The 24,535-nt window shown below is 52.2% G+C and overlaps 1 protein-coding gene across 2 annotated transcripts; it reads right to left on the bottom strand.

Annotated features, from left to right (window-relative positions):
- Positions 1–1,416: 1,416 nt before the first annotated feature.
- SLC17A9 (solute carrier family 17 member 9) lies at positions 1,417–23,260 on the bottom strand. 2 transcript variants are annotated; one of them, XM_056354730.1, is made up of 14 exons: positions 23,062–23,193; positions 19,536–20,973; positions 14,409–14,606; positions 12,727–12,866; positions 11,972–12,071; positions 11,047–11,177; positions 10,143–10,239; positions 9,025–9,121; positions 6,821–6,908; positions 6,455–6,489; positions 5,777–5,892; positions 5,258–5,313; positions 4,198–4,227; positions 1,417–4,092 (listed from the first exon to the last, which is right to left on the bottom strand). In XM_056354730.1, exons 3-14 carry the CDS (start codon positions 14,579–14,581, stop codon positions 3,929–3,931), a joined length of 1,227 nt encoding a protein of 408 aa, XP_056210705.1. In that variant the 5' UTR covers positions 14,582–14,606; positions 19,536–20,973; positions 23,062–23,193; the 3' UTR covers positions 1,417–3,928. The 2 variants fall into 2 exon arrangements, with proteins under 2 accessions (XP_056210705.1, XP_056210703.1); XM_056354728.1 differs by lacking the exon at positions 19,536–20,973 and having other exon boundaries at positions 23,062–23,260.
- Positions 23,261–24,535: the final 1,275 nt, after the last annotated feature.

Below are 24,535 nucleotides of genomic sequence, written 5' to 3'. Positions count from 1 at the left end.
AGGAAAAGTTGAGGGTAACTTGCATTCTGCTAAATTATCTTCAGCATCGTTTTCATACCACTGAGTTTCATGTTGTTTTTTTCAGAGCACATTGAGAAGATTAGTGGGCTCTGCCGTCCTTGAAGATATTTTCTTGATTGCATGACAGATGAGGTTTTAAAATTCCTTTAGTGGCTATTTCTCCTTTTCAAATGTAATCCCAAACTTTTGCTCCTCCCAGCCCCACACTAAATTGTACAATTGCCAAATGAAGAGGGAAAGCAAATGCTGGGACAGCAAGTCCTGGGAGCCCCCAGGGCAGGCTCCAGCAGCGAGAGCCACCAGCCAGGGCTGCTCCTTGGCGCAGCCAGGCTCTGCTTGCTGCCCAGCTGTGCCAGCTGTGCCCACCATGCCAGCTGTGCCAGCCAAACCATCCACACTACTCACACCAGCCACGCTATGCGCGCCAGCTGTGCCTGCTGTGTCAGCTCTGCCAGCCAAGACATCCATGCCACCCATACCAGCCATGCTAACCATGCCAGCTGTGCCCAGCTGTTCCAGCCAAACCATCCGTGCCAGCCATACCAGCCACACTATCCATGCCAGCTATGCCTGCCGTGCCAGCTGTGCCAGCCAAACCATCCACACCACCCATACCAGCCGCGCTATCCATGACAGCTGTGCCTGCCATACCAACCAAGGCATCCACGCCACTCATACCAGCCATGCTATCTATCCCAGCTGTGCCCAGCTGTTCCAGCCAAACCATCCGTGCCAGCCATACCAGCCACACTATCTGTGCCAGCTGTGCCTGCCGTGCCAGCCAAAGCATCCATGCCACCCATACCAACCATGCTATCCGTGCCAGCTGTGCCCAGCTGTGCCAGCCAAACCTTCAGTGCCAGCTGTGCCCGCCGTGCCAGCTGTGCCAGGCTCAGCAGCTCTCAGCCAGCCAGGAGCTGCCACATCCCAAATCTAACAGCTCCCTCTGTTGGCATCAGTTCGAACCGATCAGGGAGGATGCAGAAAAGTTGGCCACGTATTTAATTTTTTTCAGCACCGTCTCCAGATGGAAGGTGACCTGTCTGCAGGGCTGTATCCCACCCCACCGAAGACTTGCTTCATCTCTGTTAGTACTTTGGTATTGCACCATGCCTCCTGGTGCTGTACTGACCGCAGCTCTGCTCAAGACAACTTTTCAGTCATTTTTGCAAAGTAAGTGAGAAGATGTTGCTAGATGTCCTCCAAGGTCCGATGCACAAGTACACACAGGGATGCCATGAAAACCTGGCAGCCCCGATACTCTCCCAGCACAGCCTCCCCGTCCTCTCGCACCAGCCCCAGGGGGTTAATCACATTAAATATACTTGAGCTCTGTCTGTCCCTTACTGATCACACAAAACAGCATCTCTGCATGCAAAGGAAAATCAGACAGTGTGCAAATGATTTGCTGCCTTTATTTTTTTAGGTCCTTCCATAACAAAAACTCAGCCAGAAGCTTTGGCAAGGTCGCTTAAAGAAGTCATAGTGCAGCTGCGTAAAATGGTTTCAGTACTTTCCCAAAGAGGTGCAAACCTAATGTAACCTAAGCCTCAAATGTACTTCAAATATTTAATTTATTAGCTAGTTTACAGAGAGAGAGAATCTGGACAGCCCAGCAAAGTGTTAGCTGGGCTTACAACGAAGGCACAGCCAGCAATGCCAACTTTCCTTTGAAGCTCTTAGTTCCCAAGTTCCCAGCCTGCAGAGCCAAGGGGTGGCCAAGCTGCCTGGTTAGAACATGAGTGATCTACACTCATCAACTCTTCCACAAGAAACCGTGCAACCAGCAAAGAAGACCAGCATCCACCCCTGGTGCTCCTGACCTGCAACACTGAACGGCCAGGGAAGATGTAAAAAAATCCCAAACTCAAAAACAACCCCCCCACCACCTTTTTTAACCTATGTCACTATAGAAAAGGCCGTTCAAATAACCTGCTCAGACTGGGCAAGGGACAGGGCTGGCAGAGATGCCTGCACAGCCTCGGGCCCCTTTGGCAAGCCTGGGCTGCATTTGCTCAGCCTGCCCTCCCCATTTCACCCACTCATTTTAGGAGGCTTCCCAGCAGCATCTGTGTGTCCTGGTTCTGCAGCACCCCAGACACAGGCACCTATGGCAGCAACCAGCCTTTTAGAGAAAAAAGCACAAGAGAAAAAAATACTTTATCTCTCTGGCCCCCAGTCGGGCCACACTGATGCTATATTCTTTCCCAAAGACATCAGGCAGTTGCATCCTTATCTCTTTAATACTGAGGAGTAACTCAGCTTAAGCTTAGTGGCACACATTAGTGTCTCTGCAATTAAAAGCCTGTCAGTATTTTCACTACAAACCCAGCTATTCAGAAACTTAACGCGGCTCCAGCATATCTTCCAAGAAGAAATTTAGCCAAAACAAAAGGAGGAGCAGGGGACAATTATTTTTTTCAAGGACGATGAATCCGAACCTATAGCTTCGCTGCACAGCGAGGTCCCTTGGGAAATCTGCTCCCAAGGCTCATCTGAAGTTTTCTGGTAAGGGCTAGAGGAATCAAAGAGATCCTGCCAGGCTGCAAGCAAGGGGTGGGAGGAAAAGCAATGACTTGCTTCAATATGAAATGTCACATTTAAAATAGATCCTACAAAACCAGAAACTGGAGGCTGGTAAATCCTTCCCTTCTAGAAATATTGTGGGTTTTGGTGGGAGTACCACCCAAAATAAGCATGCAGAATCAGGTCTCAGGTCCATAAAATATAGAATTTGGTACTTAAATTTAAAAATATTTATAAATAACTTAAGACAATCAGGCTCAGAGGCGTGTACAGCTGAGTATTTCCCTCTGACACAGGGAACTGCAGGGATCCACACCCAGGACTATGGATCCTCAATGTACAAATTTGCTTTATACTTAACGTAGGAACAAGACCTGCCCCTTGCAGCCTCTTTGGAACATCTCCTGCGCCGCTCTGACAGCACGTGGAGGACACGTCTCACCGAGCAGAAAGCATCTGGGAGTCATGTCCACAGCACAGAATATGACCGCTTCTTTCTATACATTCACAGCATATGGCAAAACAGCTCCCGGGGGATTCCTCAGCTGCACCTACACCGCAAGGTCAGCCCAGCAAAGCCTGGCCACGGGTGCCTGCGGCGTCCCTCTGCCCTCACTGGAGGTGACCCCCATCCCACTCAGGGCTGGAGCAGACGCCCCAGGAGAGGAGGGAGCCCTGGAGCGCTGCCCTCCCGCCGGGATGGCCGCAGGGTTCGGGGCTCAGCTCAAGCACGGTGCAGGCAGGACTGACACAACCTCGCGGCCCTGGGTTCACAGCGGGCGCCCAGCCAGAGGACCTGCCCCGAATCCATCTCACAACTTGTACGCCTGGCATGTACCGGCCAAGCAGACTGCAAAATGAAGGCACGCACGGGAGGGTTAAGGTCAGAGGTACGTTCGTTTGGATTATTCCTTTTGTGTAGTTCAGAGGACACGTGTGGCGGGGCAGCTCGAGAGCCAGGACCCTCCCTGTGGTCCAGGACAGCAGAGCATGGAGGGACCTGCCGCTGGCACAGCAAGGAACCGCTCCAGGGCAGAGCACACAAACCGCGGCAGCCTGCAGAGACAAGCCGGGTACGCTGCTTTGGCCACATGGGTCTGTCCACTAGACATGGACTGGGGCACACGGGCCGTATCCTCAGTGGAGATGTCGAGCTGGATGGCTCTGGCAGGCCATCAGCTATGCCCTGAGCAAAAAATGAACTCTCTATTTCTTTTCTCCCATGGGTTTCATCCAGACCCATTATAGACTTGGTCTCAGTATATTTTTTTCCTGTTAAACACCTAAAAAAAAAAAAAAAGAAATGTTCTTTGGCACTTGTGCAACAATGACACATAGATGTGACGCTCGCCTGTCCTTCAGCTGCTTGCTGGAGTCATCTCTAGAGATCCATGTATGCAGAGTCTGTGTCCACCCTCTGGGCCTCTCCGAACACAAGGAACGCACAGAGGCCAATGCTGTTAACAGCAGCCACCAGGTTGAAAACAGCAATCCAGGAGCCAGTTGTTTCAATCAGGTAGCCAGCCAAGTACACGCAAATGACACCTGGGACAGGAGAGAAGAGAAATGCAAAGGCTCTGGGGTCGGATCCTGCCCGCCTGCGAGGAGAGGGCTCCCCAGGGAAGGATGAGCTGCAGGAAGGCACCTTACCTAGGAGGGCTCCACCTGTATTCCCAACACCTGTAAAGAAAAGAAATTGCATATTCCAAAAAAAAAGGTGCAAGCAGCTTCATCCGAGCCAAACGCCTTGCTGATGGCAGGGAGAAGTGACACAGCCCCATTCCACCACCCGGCACAGGGAAGCATCCCACCACCCAGCACAGGGAAGCATCTCACCGCCCGGCACAGGGAAGCATCCCACCGCCCGGCACAGGGAAGCATCTCACCGCCCGGCACAGGGAAGCATCCCACCGCCCGGCACAGGGAAGCATCCCACCGCCCGGCACAGGGAAGCATCTCACCGCCCAGCACAGGGAAGCATCCCACCGCCCAGCACAGGGAAGCATCCCACCGCCCGGCACAGGGAAGCATCCCACCGCCCGGCACAGGGAAGCATCCCACCGCCCGGACAAGGAAGCATCCCACCACCCGGCACAGGGAAGCATCCCACCGCCCGGCACAGGGAAGCATCCCACCGCCCGGCACAGGGAAGCATCCCACCGCCCGGCACAGGGAAGCATCTCACCGCCCGGCACAGGGAAGCATCCCACCGCCCGGCACAGGGAAGCATCCCACCGCCCGGACAAGGAAGCATCTCACCGCCCGGCACAGGGAAGCATCCCACCGCCCAGCACAGGGAAGCATCCCACCGCCCGGCACAGGGAAGCATCCCACCGCCCGGCACAGGGAAGCATCCCACCGCCCGGCACAGGGAAGCATCTCACCGCCCGGCACAGGGAAGCATCCCACCGCCCAGCACAGGGAAGCATCTCACCGCCCGGCACAGGGAAGCATCCCACCGCCCGGCACAGGGAAGCATCCCACCGCCCGGCACAGGGAAGCATCTCACCGCCCGGCACAGGGAAGCATCCCACCGCCCGGCACAGGGAAGCATCCCACCGCCCGGCAGGCACGCTGGCACAGGCGCTGCCCACAGGGATCGCCACACAGACAGAGCAGGCATGCCACGGAGCTGCTCCTGCTCAGACCTCACCGACAACTGCATCCCCCCCAACACACCAGCACAACTCAACCCCCCCAGGACCCTTACCGAACAGTAAGCCAGCACACGAGGGGGCCAGGTCCTGCACGTTTACTGAAATGCCGCTAGTGGGAAACAAGAGAGGGCAAAAGGGCTGTTTCAATGGAGCGTGACTGCTTTCACATCATTTACACAGCGTTTAGTTTGCCCAACAGAAGGAAGGGGTCCTAGACCAGAAATGGCACTGGCAGGAGGAAGGAGGGAAGAGACTGAGAGTGAAGCAGCACAGGAGAGTACCAGGAGGAAAACAGATTCAACTCAAAGCGTTCAGAGGGACCAAAATCCAACTTCCAGCTCCCTACTACCTGCTGGAGCAAGCCCCTCCCCCTGCTAGAGGTTTGCTGGATCATTTCCAACCCAGTGGGCACCAAACTCCACCGGCCCCACAGGGACCACCACACGATGCTCAGACGAGTGCCAGTTCTTTCTCGCACAGTCAAGACGGAGGCAGCCGCCCCCGAGACCCCCGAGCGCCAAGCGTGGGCTGAGGGCTGAGGGCACAGCTGGTGCCGCTGCCATTCCCGTTACCTGTGGTTAAAGGTCTGAAGCCCCACAGAGGCGGAGGCGAACACTATCGCTTTGCAGAAGCTGGAGGTCTGGCCCAGGCACAAAGCAAAAATGCTCGAGACGCCGGAGCCAATGACCTGGAAGAAAGGGAAAATTAAATAGCATAGCACATTTTCTGTAAGGGAGAAAGCAACTCCTTTCACGGACAGACTGTTCCCTCTGACAATGGCAAGAGCTCAGGTGCACCAGGTGCTTCTCGAGCCTTTTTCCCTGGTGTCCTGCCCTTCTGTGTCAGAGGTCTGTCTGGAGGGGTGTGATGCTGCGGAGCGGAGAGGATACGCTGTGCTCTCACCCAGCATTTCTATTTCTGGTCAACCTTGCACGGCTAATTCCTCAGTATCTAAGGGGTCACTTGGAGTGACAGCGCATGGCTGGCCCTTGCCAACCAGAAAACCTCTTCATAGCACTCACAGACCTCTGTGCTCCATGTTACCATTGGTCCACGCTCTGTTCCTCAGATGGGGTTTTCCCCGGGATTTCATTTCCCATACACACTGACCACCGATCGATCTGCAAAGCTAGAAAACCTGTCCTCTCCACCCGTAACCACCAGCCCAGCTCCCCGAGAGGTCTCATCTGCCGTGTAAGCAGAGCTCAGCAAGTAACTGGGTGCCTCTCCTGTGGCTTCAGCTCTCTCACCTGCATGAACTTACGAATGGTGATGGTTTTGTACCCTGGAAGAGAAAGGGAGAGCTGGAGTTAAGCATTGCTCACAAGGTCTCCTTGTTCTCCAGCCAGGAGACCACAGGGTAAGTGGATTTCAGATGGCTGGATTTCAGATGGCCAGGTTTCATCTGCAGGTGGATATTGTGACTGAGATCAAAGGCAGCCCCAAACACACGGATGGATTTGGACCCTGGAGTATTTGTTCTGCTTTCCTATCAGAACCTCACATTGTCTATTTGCTGGGTCTTCTCCCTACCAACAAGCCCACCTCCTCCCACCCAGGTCCTCTTTCCACATCACATAAAATAAGAGCTGAGGAAAAGCCAAGAGAGCTCTTACCCTGGTTGATTAAATGATCGGACAGAAATCCACTGAACAAGCTTGTTGGAATTGCAACCAGCCAGGGGACTACATTAAACACCCAGCCCTGAAAGGGAGCAAAAATCAAGAGAGGTTTGCTGTCAGAACTCAGTTTGTTTGCAAGTATTTTATCTGATAGTCTGTCATATCTGTAGAAAGAAAAAAAAATTATCAGGACTATTTTGCAGGATCTCCACCCACTTTGCAATGCAAGCTCTCAGCTACACCCTGCACCACTCCAGTCAGTAGGGTGGCAGGTGCATCACAGGGCTGTAGCATTCGTAGGATTGCTGTCTTTGCTTATGCCCTGGTGACCCTGCATCCAGGGGAGAGGCAGAAAGCTCTCTCTGCTCTGGAAAGAGGGATTAAACATGGCAAAGTTTACTGTCCAGCAAGGTGATGTGGCAGAGAGCCACAGAGCCCTGGAAAGTGAGCTGTAGATTTTACTCTGCCCTGTGGGTCATCAATAAAGCTGCCGGCAAAATTTCCAACATCAGCTTCAGCCTCATTAGCAGCGTTACTGTGAAGCGGAGGGAACATAGCAGGATTTTCTAATGCCAGGATTAGGTAACATTACGGGTAGCAGCATACTTTGGCCTATTTCCAATAAGCGAGCTACGCTACAGTTGTAATCACAGATGATTACCGGTCATCTGGATTACAGCTGCTCAGAGGCATTTTGTTGCCCAGATCCCACAAGGAGCTGAAATCAGTGTGGGTTGAGCTGGGCTTCATCTCAGCTGGTTGAACCTACTCATCCATCCATCGTCCCCCGCACCTCCCCCCTTCGCCCAGAGCCCATCACTCCACGGAGGCATCCCTCCCTCGCCTGGCTTCAGGATGCGTGGGAGGGCTGGATAATCTTGGGTTTCAATAATCCTGTTTCAGCTGCTCCTGGAAATCATACTAGGGTCCATCTGCATCTTTCAGTGCCTTGAAATGCTGGGTCTTGGCCACCTTTGGAAATGGTACCCCATAGGGTTTGTGGGGTAGTGTCTCTGGTGTCTGTTAACACCAGCTGGGGTTGCTCAGCCTGTCAATCCCAACACACGAACTGCCCCCGTCTCATCCCCACAGCCCACCACCCTGAGCAGCATGAGCCAAACCCCTCCATCACCCCCATCTCTAAAGCCCTCCATCACCCCCATCCCCAAAGACCTCCACCACCCCGTCCAGGCGGGCTGCAGGCAGCTGCTCGGGCAGTGGTGAAGGCAGCTCAACTTCAAAAAGGAACTCTGACCAGTAGGTGACATAGGTTTCCCACACTAAGAACTATCATCCATCCTTTAAAATCAAGCATCCTCAAGCCTCATTTTATTAAAACGTATGAAGCGATTATCAGATGCAGGAACGCTACATAGAGCATCTTACATAAGGGCACCGTGATAAAATGCTTAACAGATGGTAAATTACTGCTGCACAAGCACATTACTCGAGGTGCACAGATCTTGTCACAACAATATGTTTGCCGGTTTAATACATGATTTTAATATAAATATCAAGTATGCCATAAAGCATCTTATACATGTAATGTGAAAAAACATTTGTTAGCAGCTCTGGAAATTACAAAAACCTAACAGCCATTGTGGAAAAGATTGTCTGAGTTTCTGAGAACAAGATCAAAATACCAAATCTCAGCCCAGAAGAGTATTATTGCCTAGGTTTCTGAAAAATGGGAACATATTTGTGCTGAGGAGAGGGAAGCTTTTATAGTATTCTTGAATTGCACGTTATTAATGGCAATTATAATTTTCACAGGCAGGTCTGAGCTATATAATGTCAGTACAGCTAAAAACTCCATGAAAACCCAGGAGTGAATGGCGGTTGTTTACAACAGCGTAATGTCATGAGCTCTGTGCCACTCAAAACCCACCCTTTCTTCAGAAAACAAGAGGTAAAAACCAAAGGCGACCCTCTCTTCCCTGCCTGGGAGGTGCCTTAGCTCTGCCTCACTTCAGCATCCCTAAACAAGCAACTAGACACCTGGAGAGAGGATGCTCACATCTCCAGATGTATGCGCAGGGGGGTAACAGCTCCTAACGCCACAAGGAAACCTCCCAGCTCCCCCTGCCCCCCAACCTGCTCTCCCCAAATCCCCCTGCCATCACCTTCCTCCCTAACCGACCCCTTGGCAGGTACCCAGCATGGTGACCGGCAATGCCTGTGTCTCAGAGCCAACTTACCTTTGACTCGGGGAAAGTTTCCTTAAAAAAAGTTGGCAGCCAGGAGAGGAGGGTGAAAAACGTGCTGGCCGTAGAAAGCTGAGCGACGATGACAGCCCTGAAAATACACAGCAGAGAGGAAACAATCAGGAACGACATGTCACACTGGGTGGGACACGGGCACTCCAGCAACCCAATATTTCAGTTCCTGGTCTCTAAAGAAATCTCTCACAGCGCTAGAACTACTTCCTGAGATTTTTTTCACGGGTAACTACTCCTTTTGGCTCGCCACTTGCAGCATCACTCGTTGGCTGCCCTCATCGCACAGCGCCTGAGCAGGTGCCCGATGGTTCAGGCGAGGTTAACTGCAGCCACAGTTGTGCAAGTGCAATTCCCACCAGTCCCATCCAGCGCTGCAAGGGCTGTCCTGCTCCAGGAGGTCTTGATTAGGGTTTTCTAGGGATTTGTTATCAGCAGATGCTCCGTGGTTATTCAAGGCAGGAACGGGCTTGCTGCCCTGCAGCCCCACTGCCCTCCTCCCCGTCTTAAAGCGGCACTTGGGAACATGCTTGGATGAGCTTCAGTACCTCATGCAGCATCCCAAAGAAAACCCAGCTATTAAAAAGCTGTTTTGCCAGCAATGAGAACACAGCCTGTGCCAGCCAGTGCCCCTGAGCAGCACTTCTTAGGAGCTCATTAGAAGCAGCATTTCTAACAAGACCAGTGGAGAATATCATGCCGGAGGAGCGCACGACTCGCCCAGGGAATAGCCTGTGAGGGCAAGAGACTCGCCAGTAACATTTAAGCCTGACATTCCTCCAGACAAAACATAAACCACCTTTTGTCAAGCTTATCTTTTTAGTTCTTACATATATATATATATATAAAATATATATTATTATTGTGTGTGTATATATATAATACATATATTATGTGTATATATGTATATTATTGTATTTTTTTATATATACATATTGTACACAGAAGGGATTAGAAAACCTGATCACATTTCCCAAACACATAAATAAATGGACAAGATACACACAAGCAGAAGAAATAAGCACAGAGAGGAGAAAAAGCCCCTGGATGGAGGGTGCTCCCCAGCCCTGCCGGTGCTCGGGGCCACTGCCGCTGCCTACCATATAGGTGCCTTCTTAAACAGCTGCTTCCAGGGAACCTTGGTCTGCTTGGATATCGAGAGGCCTTTCATTAAATAGTCTACAGGGATGATGAGGTCTGCAGGGAAGAAAACAGACAAAGGAAAGCTTGGATCCGTAACTTGCTGTACAGTCCTGGGGGACCGCTATACAGCTACCTCTAATCTCCTTCTAACCCTTGTGTTTTGGCTATACCACCACTGAATGCTCAGGAAAACACCTTATTACATTGGCCAAAATATTTCCACTGTACCCACTGACTTCTCCATCCATCCACCTTTGCCCGTATGTTGCATCTCCCGTTATAATTACACAAAAATCCCTTGGGCAGGGACCGGGTTTGCACGTTGTGCAGTACCAGGTACCAGGCTCATGACGAGCCGAGCTCCAACATACCACGCTCACACTCATAATGCTGCAGTCAGGTGTAATGGTTTGCCCATGTGGGGAATTACTCCCAGACAGTTATTTGGGAAGAGATATTCTGGATTAACTGGTTTTTAAAAGCTCTCTGTGTAGATGCTCTTAGTTTGGAATAAGTATCTTGTCCTGCTTTAGCTTAATCCACTTTGAAGATCATGCTCTGTTTGGTGTTTTCACTGGTGCTTAAGAATACTGAGGAGCCAGATCAGGCTCTTGTCAGCAATGCAATGCAGCTTGGGACTTGAAATCGGAAATCAGCAATGCAAGAGCTCAAAACCCTGTACAGCATCTTGGCAGGGAGACAGCGTGTATTATAGAAGACATCCGAACAAAAGGTGTTCCTGTAAAATGGGGCATGCTCCTGAAAATCCGGGGGATCTGCAGATGGTAACGGAGAGGCACCACTCGTGCCCTGCAGCCCTGGAGCGCTGGCAGCCCGAGGGATGAAGGCAGCTGGACTTACCTTTCTCGCTCAGGAGGTACTTGCAGGTGCAGTAAACCCAGAGCAGAGTGAGAAAACCAGAGAAGTAGAAAACACTCTCCCAGCCGTACCAGTCCAGGAGGAGAGATCCTACACCGCCGATCACCAGCGTCCTGGGGGGGAAACCACGCTCGGATTTATAGGTCTGGCTAAGAGCGGTCGGGCTGCAGGCATCAGTGGGAGATGAGATGCTCCTGCGGTGGATGCTGCCTGTCACTAAATGCACCTCAAAGAGCCACCAGTCGCTGTGTGTGCAGGCACTGCCCACCTGCCCACTCACCCCCCAACTCTGCAACCTGCCCTGTTCCCTGCAGGGCATCTCGTGCCAGATCTTCAGCTGGACAGAGGGACCAGCGAAGGGACCCCACGCTCACCTGCCCTGCACCGAAACATGTTCAGCCGGGAAAGAAAATGGGGTTGCTGGTGTGCAGAAAGTAACTCAGAGAATGTATAAATCAGCAAAAGAAATGAGTACACTGGAAAACTAAGTGATTAAAGACAGTAATACTTCTCTTTGGCTTTTAAGCCACCCTTGCATTGAGAAAGGAAATTCTCATCCAGAATAGCGGAGATGGGGAAGTTATATTATCCCCATCTATCAGAGAGGAGAGATGACCGGGCTCAGGCTGACCCTTGCTCTTCCTACTGAATCAGGCTGTTTCCCACAGCAATTAAATGTTGCAAACACTCTTCAAAGTCTGGCTTGAAAAGAAAGAAAACAAAACTACGCAAAACCTTGACATGCATGACAGCAACTGCCTGAGGCTTCTTCAGCTGCAGCCAGGATCCTCAAGGACCCAGGGATCCATGTGTACTTTGGGCTGCGAGTTTTGCCTCCAACTGTTTAATGGCATTTCATCACGTGTGATGTCCAGAGACTGCCGCTTGCTGCTCTTTTTAAACTTACCCAAACTGTGAGCCGGTCCCCACCGTGCTGTAGGTGAAGGCTCGCTCGCTCTCCCGGACCTTCTGGGACAGCAGGCTGGCCAGGGATGGGAAATACACCCCTGTAAGCAACGGGAGCAGACAGGGAGCAGTCAGGCTCCTGCACCCTCAGGAGTGAAGCAAAAGCTAATTTAAAAGATCCAACAGGAGCTAAACACCGAGACAAAGCAACAATACCTTTGGTGAATTCAAAACAGGGTTATAAAATAAAATGAGTGAATCCATCACCATGAAAGGTGTGTTTGTGCCTTCTCCGTAATCCTGTTCCATCGCCACTGCTGCTACTCTAAGTCCATCAGTGCCAATGCACTTATCCCAGTGGTTCCCCAGCTCAGCAAGAGGGAAGGAAAATCACCCCAGATTATCCAAAAGTTTTGGCAAGGACCAATTTTCCCCAAGTGCTTTGAGGGAGTTTTAAAATGTGGAAAATCAAACAGCAACAGTGATGATTTCAGAAGCCAGCAGCCCTTGTCTGGTAGAGATTCCTACAGGGGAACGATTTGTCAGCGACTTTCTCTAGATGTGTCACTCTTTTTCCCCGCAGAAGCTCTGGCTGCAGGGGCAGTTTTGAGGCAGCGGGGTGCTCGAACATGCAGGAGATGGGTTCACGCACTGCGCAGCCCGTGAGCTGCAGCCGAGTTTAGTGCACAGGAGCCCCTGTGCTGGGAAGGCCCTGGGTGGGCAGGCACAGAGACGTGCTCAGGACAGGGGTCTCACCTTGCAGCAGCCCCATGAGGAACCTGGAGCAGGTCATAAAAACGAGGTGTGCAGAAGTGACATGGGTGAGCAGCGGAGTGAGGACCGTGAGGAACCCCCAGGCTGATGCCGAGAGGAGGAGGACCTTCTCACCACCTATTCTGGAAGACAGAAAACATGTTATCAAAAAACAAGGGGAGGGTGAAAGGGCAAAGCCCGCCAGTCAAGACTCAAGTGGTCTTCCCAGTTTAGCCCGTTTTTAAGAGCAACCCTTCAGTCACACTTGTTCCTCTCTCACAAACGCCTCTAGCTCCCTGGGCTGTACTCTGACCTCCTCCCTTCCCACCTGCTGCTGCCCTGGAGCAGCATCCCACAGGCATCACTCTCACCGGGACACTGGCCACCAGCACCTATCCCACCCCATCCCCCAGGACACCACCACACCGATGCGCTCAGGTCTCCGACAGCGGGGAAGCCCAAGCTGCCGTCACTGTTCTGCTTTTCTTAACCAGTGCTGGTGTTTACCCTTCCATCTGCTTTTTTGCACCAGCTCTGCCTGTTAACATTTGGGTTTTTGCAGACATTTGCTTGGAAACTATTAAGGAACATAATGAAACAGCACAGTGCACTGCACGGATAATGTACTCCTTCCAGGCATGTGTTCCTCACCAAGGATTTCATAGGAAAGCCCTCCTCACTAAGAATAGGGTGGCTGGGGAAAGGAATTCGAGCAGGTAATTACTCAGATCTTTTCTTACTGCTAGCTGGGGAAGTTGCTTTTTAATTGATATGATAAAATGGAGACACTTAGTTTTCCCAGACATGAAGGAAACCCTGATGGGGGCTTGCTTGTGAAAAGATTGCATGAGAATATAGGGTGGAAAAACGGGAGGTGCTGAATGGAAAACAGAGATAGACTGTGCAGATCGGATTGAAAAAAGCTGTATTCTTTGCAAAAAGGAAATAATTTCTTCTTGTGGCAGTTATAAACCCTCCCAAATGGCTGTCCAGCACTGCTGGGATTAAACTGTTAATGGACAAATGACGCTCCTGGTGAGCAGCAGCTATGAACTATGCAAAGAGCATCAGCAATTATCACTTCTCTAAAATAAGGTCTGTTTTACACCCACTATTTCTTTCACCAGCTTAATATGTAAGCTTGTGGGTTTGCTTTTATTATTCCAGTTACTGAACCCACCCTAAAAACAACCTCCATCGGAAAGATTATGCAGGTATAAAAGTGCTCTTTGCTGTTTCCAGGTGAAAAAACCCTGTGTCGGTCTAAGTGTCGGTTCACATGACTGCAGATCTCTCCTGGCAGCCAGTCTGCAGGAACTGCCGAGGCTGTAATGATGATGCTGGGGATTCTGCCTCTGCAAAATCCTTCAGAGCGTGCTGCCCTATAAGCACAGCAGCAATTTCAAGAGCCAGGAATCTAATCGGACAGTCACAACTAGGCACATCCTATCTGAATCAGCTACAGACCTTAGTGAGGCTGATGGAGAGACCTCAGCTGCTTTCAGAGCAGCCTGCAGTGCCCCATGGAGCTTCTCCCCACCACCACGCTCCACCCTTCCACCCATTCTGTCCCAGGGTGAAACCTGGCACAGCCACGGTCAAGGCTGGACCTGAGAGGTCAAAACCAAGCGAAGTGTCATTTAAAAAGCCTGAGCAGAGGAAAACATGAAAATAATTTCCAGTACTGGTCACTGATATGTCCTCCGATAATCTGTGTCAAGCAGTAGCCCCAGAAGAAGCTGCTGAGCACTACGCCGGATTGCTTCTTGTCCCAGTCGAAGTAGGTGCTCAGGGCGACGGCGCAGATGGGCACGGTGACGCGGGTGCAGTACAGCAGGCATGTCCCCAGCAGCAACATCACTGTCCAGACACGGGACTCGGGCCTGCAAGGATGGACAGGAAGATGGGGAAGGGCAGATGGAATGGTCTGCATGGGAGATCCATGCACGGTGAGACTAGTTTGCTTGCAAGCTGGGTGTATCTCGATAAAATAAAGGTCAGCGCAATCCCCCTGTGGCCCATGGTTCTGACACAGAGCGTATCACATCTGGTGACTTCTATGGAGGATGCTAACTTTCATCCCGAGCACTAACTGAGCCCAGCAACAAAATAACATCTGTCCATGGGCTGCAGGGTGGGATGGGCTGCTTGGGCATCACTGACTGCGGATGGAGGGAAAGGTGGGGGGAAGCGTAGTATGTTTGCTTTTTTCCCCAAACAAAAGCTTTAGAAACTGTTCTTTAAAAGTTAAGGATAACAAAGGAAAGGTCAATGCATGAAGCTGGAAGCATTTGCATGAGACACACCGTCTTGGTAGCAAACATTTGTTATTTGGCATTCCTATCCATTCCGCACAGTGGTGGGTGGGTTACCCTTCCTAAATGGGAGGGAGAGGAGGAATTCTTTAGTGAGAGACAAGACATGATAGGGCTGAATAGCCCAGAGAGATGGGAAAAGTAACCCAGCCTGGTCTGATAAGAACTTTAAGATAATATCAGTAATAACATGTTAACAGAATGTATTTTTTCCATGCATGAGTACTCAGCCCCCAGGCAAAGCACTCCTGCAGAAGACACAGGCTGGCAATCAGTGGGAAGGCAATCTGCCCCTGCTCCCAGCCAGCAGGGCTTCTGGAGCACAGACCCCCCCGCTGCTGCAGGCTGCAGCCCCAGGTGTAGGTGAACCCCCACTAACGTCAGTCTGGGTCCCCCTTTATCTGTGAATTATGGAGTTAAAAGCTTAGTAAGAACACCCAGTATTTGTGTGATTTCTATTTGGTTATTTTTACACCCAGAGGCCAGAGCACCTCTGTGTTCCCACCTCTGTGCATCCCACCATCACACACCCACCTTCCACACGGGAAACAACCGGGGTCACTTTTGATACCAAACCCAGCATTTATTTCTCCGTGCTGGAATGTGATAAATGTAGGTTAATCCCACACAGCACAAACCCGTCTGTAAACGTGTCAAATGGCCTGTCATGGAGGGAGGCAAAGGCACAATGGGAAACGGAACACGCCGAGCAGTTGTACACATCGGAGGGGAATTTATTGTTGTTTCCTGATGAGGCAGATAAGCAGCTCAGTGCCAACCTCTGGCAGGAGGAGCTGGCAGCGTTTCAGCTGGTGCTTTGAAGCTTGGAACCACCATCACTGAGCACATGTACAAACGTACGAAATAACACAGGAACTAGCAAACCTCATGTATTTTTGCTGGAGGAGTAAGTAACCAAGGGTTGACCTGCCTCAGCCTTTTGAACTGGCTGATAAACACTTTCAGACACCCTCCTGCTCTTACACCGAGAGGAAGATGTGCAGCAATCAGATTTTCATTTGCTGCAAATTTGTGATCTGTTTTCTAATCTCTTGCCCCATCCAGCTCCGGGAGCAGCAGCTCCACTGCCTTCAGTTTGCCACGGCAAAGCGCAGCGAAACCAAAGGCTTCTGAATGCTGCATGTTGGGGTCAGACCAACCCAGCAGGATGACACAGGCAGGAGGTTTTGGGTATAAATCCCTCATCAGAGGCAGAGAGCAGGTGGCGGATAACTGTCGATGGAAAACGTCACGGAGAACCCGCATCAGAGGGATGCCTCAAGACAACCCAAGATCAGACGCTTGCAGCTATAAGCGACCGACCCACGCCTGCCTAACCAGTGCTTCTGCACCCACAGCAATGGGCTGTTGCCAGCCCAGGGCCATAATCTCTCCTATTACCTACAGCAGCATGGCACTGATTAATTTGAGCTACTGGACCTGCAACAATAGAGGTGACCAAGTAAAATGCAGCAGCCTGTGTCATGCATAGGGTTTTCCTATTATTTAGCCACGAAGACAGTTTTCTGAATTGTGCTTTTCACCCTGAAGCAAAGGGAGACCTTTACGAACTTTCTCACTCTCTGGAGCGGGGCTGAGCTCTGCCTTCTCTCCCAGCAGTTATTCTGATGAGTTTAGCAGCATTTTCACGGGATATTATTAGATTGACAGTTCTTCCTTGGCCCTAAATCCTGCATGGCTGTGCAAGGTGGAAGACAGAGAGAAAAAGACCAGTGCAGCTCAATGAACTGGGCTTTATTCTGTTTATCTTTATAATGTTGCCAAAGTTTGTTCCCTCCTGTGGGTGTTTGCAACTAGGAAAAGCAAAACCCACATGCAGCAATGCCGGTGCCCAAGGAAGGTGCGGGGGGGAGCGCAGTTTGGTGGTACGGACTGAACCCCAAAAAGCAATGAGCAGGCTGCAGAGCCGCTCTGGCTGCAGGACGGAGGGGCAGCAGGGGATGCTGTGGGCTCCCAGCCCTTTTTCTCACCCCGATGAGGCAAGCAGAGTGCCCCCAGCCTCTGTGCTGGGGGTACACAAGGAGATTTGGGGGTGGCAGGGGGAGGCTGCCATGCCAGCAGTGCGGGGCTATCCAGAAACCAAGCCTGACCTGCGGGGAGCGGGGTGCACAGCGCCACGTGGCTCTGCAAAAGCAAGGCACTGTCCAAAGCCCAGCTCAGACACAGCAGGGAAGGGTTTGCCAAGCACAGACGTGCTCCCAACAAGCCCCCTCCCCAGCTGATGTTTTGACAAAACTCCTCTGAATATTTTTTTCTTGACTCTTATTCTTTTTCAAAAGCACTAAATAAGTCTCTGGGTATATGACACAGTCTCAATGCTCTTTTTGATTACTACTCCATTCTATACATTTATATTCTTTTCCTATATATCTAAATGCATCGGTAGGGACTTATGCTCTAAACAAGTGGGAGTGTGAAGGTGGCTTCAGACTACCACTTGCTCTGTAGGTAGTATATCCAGCAAGGAAAATCCACTCAAATAATATAAGCGTCAAATGTAATCACTAGCTGCCCACACCCACCTAAAAGCATGGCAAGAATTATTTCTCTGCAAGGACAATGATGTGCTTGCATCAGAGGAAAAAGCTTTGTAAATGCATTTGCTCCTAATTACAGTTATCACGGCGGCTGCGGATGAGTCAATGTTCTGCTCAGTGCAAAACAACAACAGCCAAGGTTACAGGAGAAACCTCGACCAGCACAAAGGGGAAGAACTACAGCTCTCCTTCAAAAACGAAGGACTAATGAGAAATCAAACAGTATTTTTTGTAGGTAACACCAGCCATCCGAGAAGCAGAGCTTTACCATCATAAACAAATTAAATCTAATAGCTTCCCTGATGAGGGAGGTACAGATAATCTCTGCTGGAGATAACCAAAGTGAGTCAGAGTAAAGCACATCTAAACCTGAGGAAGTCACAGCCGCTGGTGTCATCAGTGCCACCGTGCCCGTCTCACCCACCACGGGGACAGGCTGAGCATCTCCCCACAGCGCCATGTTGATCCCAGCTGAGCCCTGGCTCCGTGGGGCAGAGAGGGGGCAGCCACCTCCAAACCATCAGCAGGTGTATCACCGGAGGCTTGTCTCGAGCCACCTAATTGACTTAATTGGGTGGCGCATGCTGGTGGCAGCTCCTCGCCACCCACCCGCTCTCCGACCCGCCATGCCTCCCTGCTTACAAGAAACGGGCACCGCAGGTGCATCCCCTTCTGCACATCACCAAGACCCCCTTTACTGAGCAAAGCAGCCATGCAGCTACAAAACACTTCCTATTTTGCAACCCTCCAACCACCACCCAGACAGACTATAATTAGCTCAAGCCCTAATGACTCTTCCTGGGCGGCTTTTTGTATGGCAGCAGCCCTAGATTTGAGCAGCCCTGCCTGATGTCCCTTGGTTTTCCTCTTCCAAATGGGGCCCCGGGCACTGGGTGGTCACAGTTTTGCTTCCAAGCATCCAGTCATTCCCCTGGGACGAGGCTCCCACCAGCCAAACGGGTCCCCTGCCCAGGGCACAGTGGTTAAGATTCATTTTCAAGGATGTCTGAGAGCCCCAAAGGGGCAAAACCAAGCCCGGCTGCCCCGCGGTGGCAGGTAAGCCATCAGCACAGGGTATCTTTATTTGCAGTGTGTTTTCCTGCTGGAGGAATTTCTCCGGTAGATGCCACAGAGCAAATATTTATCCAACTTTATTTCTCTTGACTTGCCTCCCTCCTTCTTCCCAGCCTGCAGGTCTGTCTGTTTGCAGACACTGCAGGTCACTGTTAAAATGGACTTGCTGGAGTTCAGGCTGTCAGGTCACAGCTCAGCACCCCCTTCAAGGCACCAGGCTGGACCATCAGGCAGTAACAGAGCTGTGCTGAGCTGCAAGGCTACAAACGGTCTGTTCCAGCAACAGCTCTTGGCCAGAAGCCATCTGCAGGGGTTGTGGGTGCTTCCCACAACTGGAACTGGAAGTGGGAGAACTGGGAGCTGCAGCTCCTGATGGGCTCTGGAGCTGCGCCCTGGCCAAGGTGGGCACAGGTAGTGGCAGTGGGGCATACCACCCACTCCCAGGGCATCTCCACCTCAGTTCCCTCCTCTAAAAGGAGACTAAAACCAGCTCTGTGTGAGATGCACAGCGGGTGCATCAGCTGGAGCCACCTCCAGCACCTCCAGCCCTCTCGCTCATCCCAGCCACCAGCAGCATACACTCGCCCGCTCCTGCAGAACCCCAGAGCAGGATGGGGACAAGCCCCCGTGGTGGTACCAAGCTCCCAGCCATGCTGGAGGGCCACCAGCTCCAACCCAAGGGCACCCAAGAGCCCAAGCATGGGGCCATCTCCCAGGGGAACGTCCCCAGCATGGACAGCTGGTGCCTGTGGTCACCCCTGTGCCTGGCTGCCGGCCGCACCACAGCCTGGGGACCCTTCCCTCCTCCCCACCATTCCCAGCCTCACGGCAGCATCCCCCTTTGCAAACCTCTTGCCCAGCTTACCTGCCTATGGCTTTAATTCACAGTACTCTCCAACACAACCACAGCACAACTAACATGGCGTAACCACAGCAGTCGTGCAGACACTCCTGTGCAAGGAGATAATACCCAGGAAGTTATTTTTAGCCTGGTTTGACAGTCCTCTCACTTCTTTCTCCATGTTTTTCTCAACAGTTTCTCCTTTCCCTGAAAATCTAACACGCTTGTCAAGACAGAGGTTTGTTTTTTTCCCCCTTATTCCAGTTGATTTTGTCGTGCTGCAGACCGGCTCCAAGCTAATGATTTGTCGCTGTCGAAAGTAGCTTTGGGGTTTAGAGAAGGGTGGTGGTTTGTTTTTTTCAACCCACCAGCTAACAGCCAACAAGGGCTGCACAGAGGACACAGGGCTTTTTTTGCTGGGAAAGCTGCTGGTTTCCTGCCCGCCTCCGGTGCACAAGCTCCCTCCGCAGAGCCGCAGATGGCAACAGAGTGGTGTTCAGCAAACACGGCTCTGGGTTTATTCCCTCTCTTCATTTCTTGCTTTCAGCAAAAGCAAAGATGAAATTAGATTTCAGCAGCTCATATGAGCTGGAAATAGTTATTAAGTCCAGGTGGAGGCGGTGGGAAAACACAATAATGAAGTGCACACGTGCTTTGCACGCTGATCTAAGGGCATACGTGGATCAGCCAGGAGTGAAACGTCTATCTTGTTTGTATTTTCTACATGAGAAAAGTTCTCAGCAAGGTCACAATTAAAACCAGGGTGTGGAACTTGTACAATAAAAAACCCAACTGCCAAAAAAAAATTTTAAAAAGGGAACAAAAGCTGTAACGTGGTGTTGACAGAAGATCAGGGCATGGAACGCAGAAAAACAACGTGACCACTGGCTCCAGGCAAAGAGCACGGCCAGGTGACCGAGACCAGCTGGTGGCTGGTGGTACAGCTCCTTTTATCTCTAGGGCTTAAAGAAACTGCTGTAATGATCCCTTGACTTCAGGTGTAGCCAGAGGCAGGGAGATGCAGTGGTTTCAGGAGTCATTCGCTTCCCAGGACACACTGAATTTTCCATGTTGTATTTCTCTCCTGGAGGCATCGTCCAAAACGTGAGCCCCATGCCTTCTGCTGGATCTGCCGGTGGCTTTGTGAGCAGCCTTCAGCAACTGGTTTCTCTTCTCGCTGGGTCTTCCCCCGGTTAAACCAGAGATGCTTAAAGACATCTATTGCCCAAGTGGTCCTGCTCTGGCAAGTTAAGATCTCCATTAAAAAGTGCTATCTAAATGTCCAGGCACACCACATAAACGGAAGCCCCAAACAGAAATACCCAAGTGTTGCTCTTGGAAGAGGAAGAGGAGATGTGTAATAATGGAGCCATTGGAGACCTGCAGAAAAATTCAGGAAAGGCAGCCGGAGAGGCAGGATAAAACGTAGGGCAAGAACAGTGGAAGAGGAAGGAAAAGCCAGCTGAGAAAAGGGAGGACAAAAGAAGAAGCAATATGAACAAAGACGGAAAAATAAACCTGCCAAGATAACTGTTTATCTCTCCTTGCACCGATGGCGCAGACAGGTCTTGGAAGGCTGCCTGGCCTGTCAGTTGTTGCAGCACCATTGGAGAGCCCATGCCACTTCCCCCACTTCCAAACCGTTGCCTCCGTGGCAATAGCTCATTACTTGGAAATGGTGAGAGCTATTTAGTTGCATATACTGTTCGAAAACTGTCTGCCAAATTGGCTTTCAACCACCCAACCAGGTATTGTATCTAACCCGACCAACTTGATTGCATGATCTGGCCAGTTGCTCCCCCCTGGTGGCTCCCAGCCACCGCCAGTCCAGTTTGCTTTGGACCATGAAGCCTCCCCAGACAAGGGCTGGGACCACGCATGTGCATCTGCACCAAACAACCGGGACACGATCTCAGCTCTGTGAATTACAGCAATATAGACAATGATCTGATGGCAGTTATGGTTATCCTGCTGCTCTTTCGCATTTACTGGATTCTTTCAATTACTAGCAGCACTGAAGACGGTCAGAATTGCTTCAGAATACGTCTGTCTTCATCAACAGACTGTCCTCATCAGCAGTCGCTTTTGTTTTGGAAAGTGTTATCGATGGTTTGCATTTTTCGAAGAGATTTTGGAAACTGGAGTGTTCACTCTGGCCAAATGTATTAAATCTTTTTTTCTAGGGGAAAAAGACCTAAATGGAAACTTTGCTTTGTGAAAATCTGGCATGGGGTTCTTTCTCTCCCAGCGCTCCCATTTCACAAAGACTCAGGGAAAAGCTAGAAAAGGGGAGACAGAGAGAAGGGATTTTCCCAAGTGCTTTTGAGGGAAAGAATCTTCAAGTTTTAAGCGACCCTAGTGCCAGCGGTCTGCTTTTGAGACCTACCCCCTTACTCCTGAGCTGAGGGTGGGTTCGATTAGAGCTCCGTGTCTCTGACTGCGGGAAAAGTCCTCTCGGGATGGCAGACTGAGGCCGGCTCTCGGCCGGCCGCCACTGCAGCAAGCGACTGGTGATAAATCCCAGCTCATCCAGTGGCTAACTGCTGCAGGAAGGGGCAATTCCTCCCTTCGGCCGCACACTCCTGTGCGTTGGCACCGATGTCACCTCCACCCTCCTGAGCCCGGGCGAGCTCACCGCAGGTCACACCGGCCTGAAGGCAAAGGGGAGCGGGACCCCCGGGGCAGGCTGGTTACACCGAACCAGATTCCAACAGCGTGGGGGCAACACAGTGGAGTCCAGGGCCTCCCAGGTTGGAAAAGCCTCTGACCATCACTTCCAGTTTGCAACCAGCGAGTCACCCCAGCTCAGGTGGGAGAAGTGGCAGACCCCGAGCTGGAGGTGCCGGGTGACTCTCGGTGGCCGAGGGGCAGCACTGTCCCTGGTGTCCCAGCGCGGACCCTGGCTCGGACCCTCTGCTCCACGCACTGCGCACCCCGCCTCTGCTTACACCCCGGCTGCTAAAAGCCGTCAGTTTGTGATTAACAGTATTTTAATTACTTCAGGAACAGTTTGTGCTGTTCAGCCGCTGCCCAGCTACTATTCCAGACTTTATCCTAATGAATTACAGTGAGCAGTACAAACATCCCTGCTGGCACATTTCGATAAGAACCCCGTAGCGGCGGTACCACGTTTAAATAACTGACCTCAGGCCAGCAAGAAGCTCGGGGGACTTTTCCCCGCCGTGTTCCACGGTAACCCCGCAACCTCCCCCCGCCCCGTCGCAGTGAGGCGGCGGGGACGGCCCCGGGCGCTGCCACCGCGTCCCCCGGCCCCCCGCACCGGCGGAGCGGAGCGCCGGGAGCGGCGGCCGCTGCCCGGCGGCTCCGGGTAGCGGTTGGGACAGCCCGGCCCCCTCCAGCCCCACGCCGCATCTTTTCCAGGAGCAGCATCAGAGGGGGCCGCCGGCTGACCCTGCCCGAGCTGCGGCGGGGACCGGGGCCGGAGGGGACCGGCCGGGGGATGCCCGGCTGGGGGGGTCCCGAGCGAGCGCTGCGAGTAGGGGAGCAGCTTTCACGGGAGCAGCTTTCCCGGGAGCGGGTCCAGCCTTACCTGGACCAGTACGGGTCCCCGCCGCCATCCCTCCTCATGCCGTCGAGCGGCGCGGCGCGGGGGCCGTGCTGGGCGCTGCACAGCGGCACATTCCTGCCGCCGCCCCCCGCGGCCATGCGGGCAGCCCTTCCGCCTCCGCCGGCTCACATCGCGGCGGCCGCCGGCTCCCTCCCCCCGCCGCGCCGCGGCCACGTGTCAGCGCCGCCCGCCGCCGCCGGCCGCGCCGTTCCGGGAAGTCCCGCCGCCCGCGGCGCACCGGGGCCGGGAGCCGACCTGGGGCAGCCTCGAACCAGCGACCCCGGAGGGCGCGGGGGGGAAGGTGCCCGGCCGCCGCGGGAGCCTTCCTTCCATCCATCTCCCACACGCTTGTGGGGGTTTTTCCCTTTTCCCTTTTTTTTTTCTTTTCCCCCGTGAGTACTTCCAGCTCCCCGGCAAAATCCAGTGGGACTGACCCCCACCAGGGTCCCTCCTCTCCCTCTGGCACCCGGGAAGTGCAACACTTCTTGTGCTCTAGGTGAATTTCCAGCTTCTGTAGGTGTGCAGGTGGCAAAGTGTCTCTGCTTTTTAATCATAGTGAGGTTTGGGTTGGAAGGGACCTTAAAGACCACCTAGTTCCAATGCCTCTGCCCCGGGCAGGGACCCCTCCCACCAGCCCAGGTTGCCCCCAGCCCCGTCCAGCCCGGCCCTGAACCCTGCCAGGGACAGGGCACCCCCAGCTGCTCTGGGCAGCCTGTGCCAGCACCTCGCCGCCCTCACAGGGAAGAATTTCTTCCTTATATCTAATCCAAACCTACCCTTTTAGTCTAAAGCTGTTCCCCCTTGTCCTGTCGCTACAGGCCCTGCTAAGACATCTGTCCACATCTTTCTTATAGCCCCCTTTAAGGATTAGAACAGAATATGATATTCCCATCCAAAGAATTAAAGGAAAAAATAAATCGGAATAAGTATTGTTACAGCTTGGTTTAACTGTTGGCTAGAGCTGTTGCCTTGCTGTAAGCATCTGAAAGAGATAATCAGGCTCCTTTATGGAAACAGGTAATTAGTGATGGTTATCTCAGTCCAGAACAAGAGGACTTGTGACTCACTTCAGGGATAGGATGAGCAGGCGGAGGAGCCTTGTGAAGACACTGTTCGGGTAATTCTGTGGCCAATGGCAACTCCGATGCAGCCATGGCAAAGCTTCAGGTCAGCACGAGCTGGAGGAGCTCCGGCAGAGCCTGACCAAGGTCGTCCATGGCCCTGGGAGAAGGTACCAGAGCTTCTGGGCGGCACCAAAAGGCACCAGGTGCACGTGTGGGACCGGCGTCTCCAGCTGCTGCTCCTGCAGCCAGCAGCCTGCAAACGCTGGTTAAAAATGAAGCCTTTAGCAGACTAACAAGTTCACTCCCTCATTCTTCTAACAAATATTTTGCAGGTCCCTGAAGAGCAGTTAGCTACTTAAGAGGGGTAGCAGCATTACCAAACTGAACCTGAG

Source organism: Falco biarmicus, chromosome 10, assembly GCF_023638135.1.
Source record: "Falco biarmicus isolate bFalBia1 chromosome 10, bFalBia1.pri, whole genome shotgun sequence".
NCBI classification, from domain to species: Eukaryota; Metazoa; Chordata; class Aves; order Falconiformes; family Falconidae; genus Falco; species Falco biarmicus.
Note: the sequence above shows the minus strand (reverse complement) of the source record. Positions and strands in the feature narration are given on the sequence as shown.

Excerpts from the sequence above, each read along its gene's own strand:
- SLC17A9 (XM_056354728.1), bottom strand. The coding sequence starts at position 23,177 with ATGGCCGCGGGGGGCGGCGGCAGGAATGTGCCGCTGTGCAGCGCCCAG. Across the intron at positions 9,122-10,142 it reads TTTAAGAAGGCACCTATATG|GGCTGTCATCGTCGCTCAGC; the intron begins GTAGGCAGCGGC and ends GTGTATTTTCAG. Across the intron at positions 6,490-6,820 it reads CGATCATTTAATCAACCAGG|GGTACAAAACCATCACCATT; the intron begins GTAAGAGCTCTC and ends TTTCTCTTCCAG.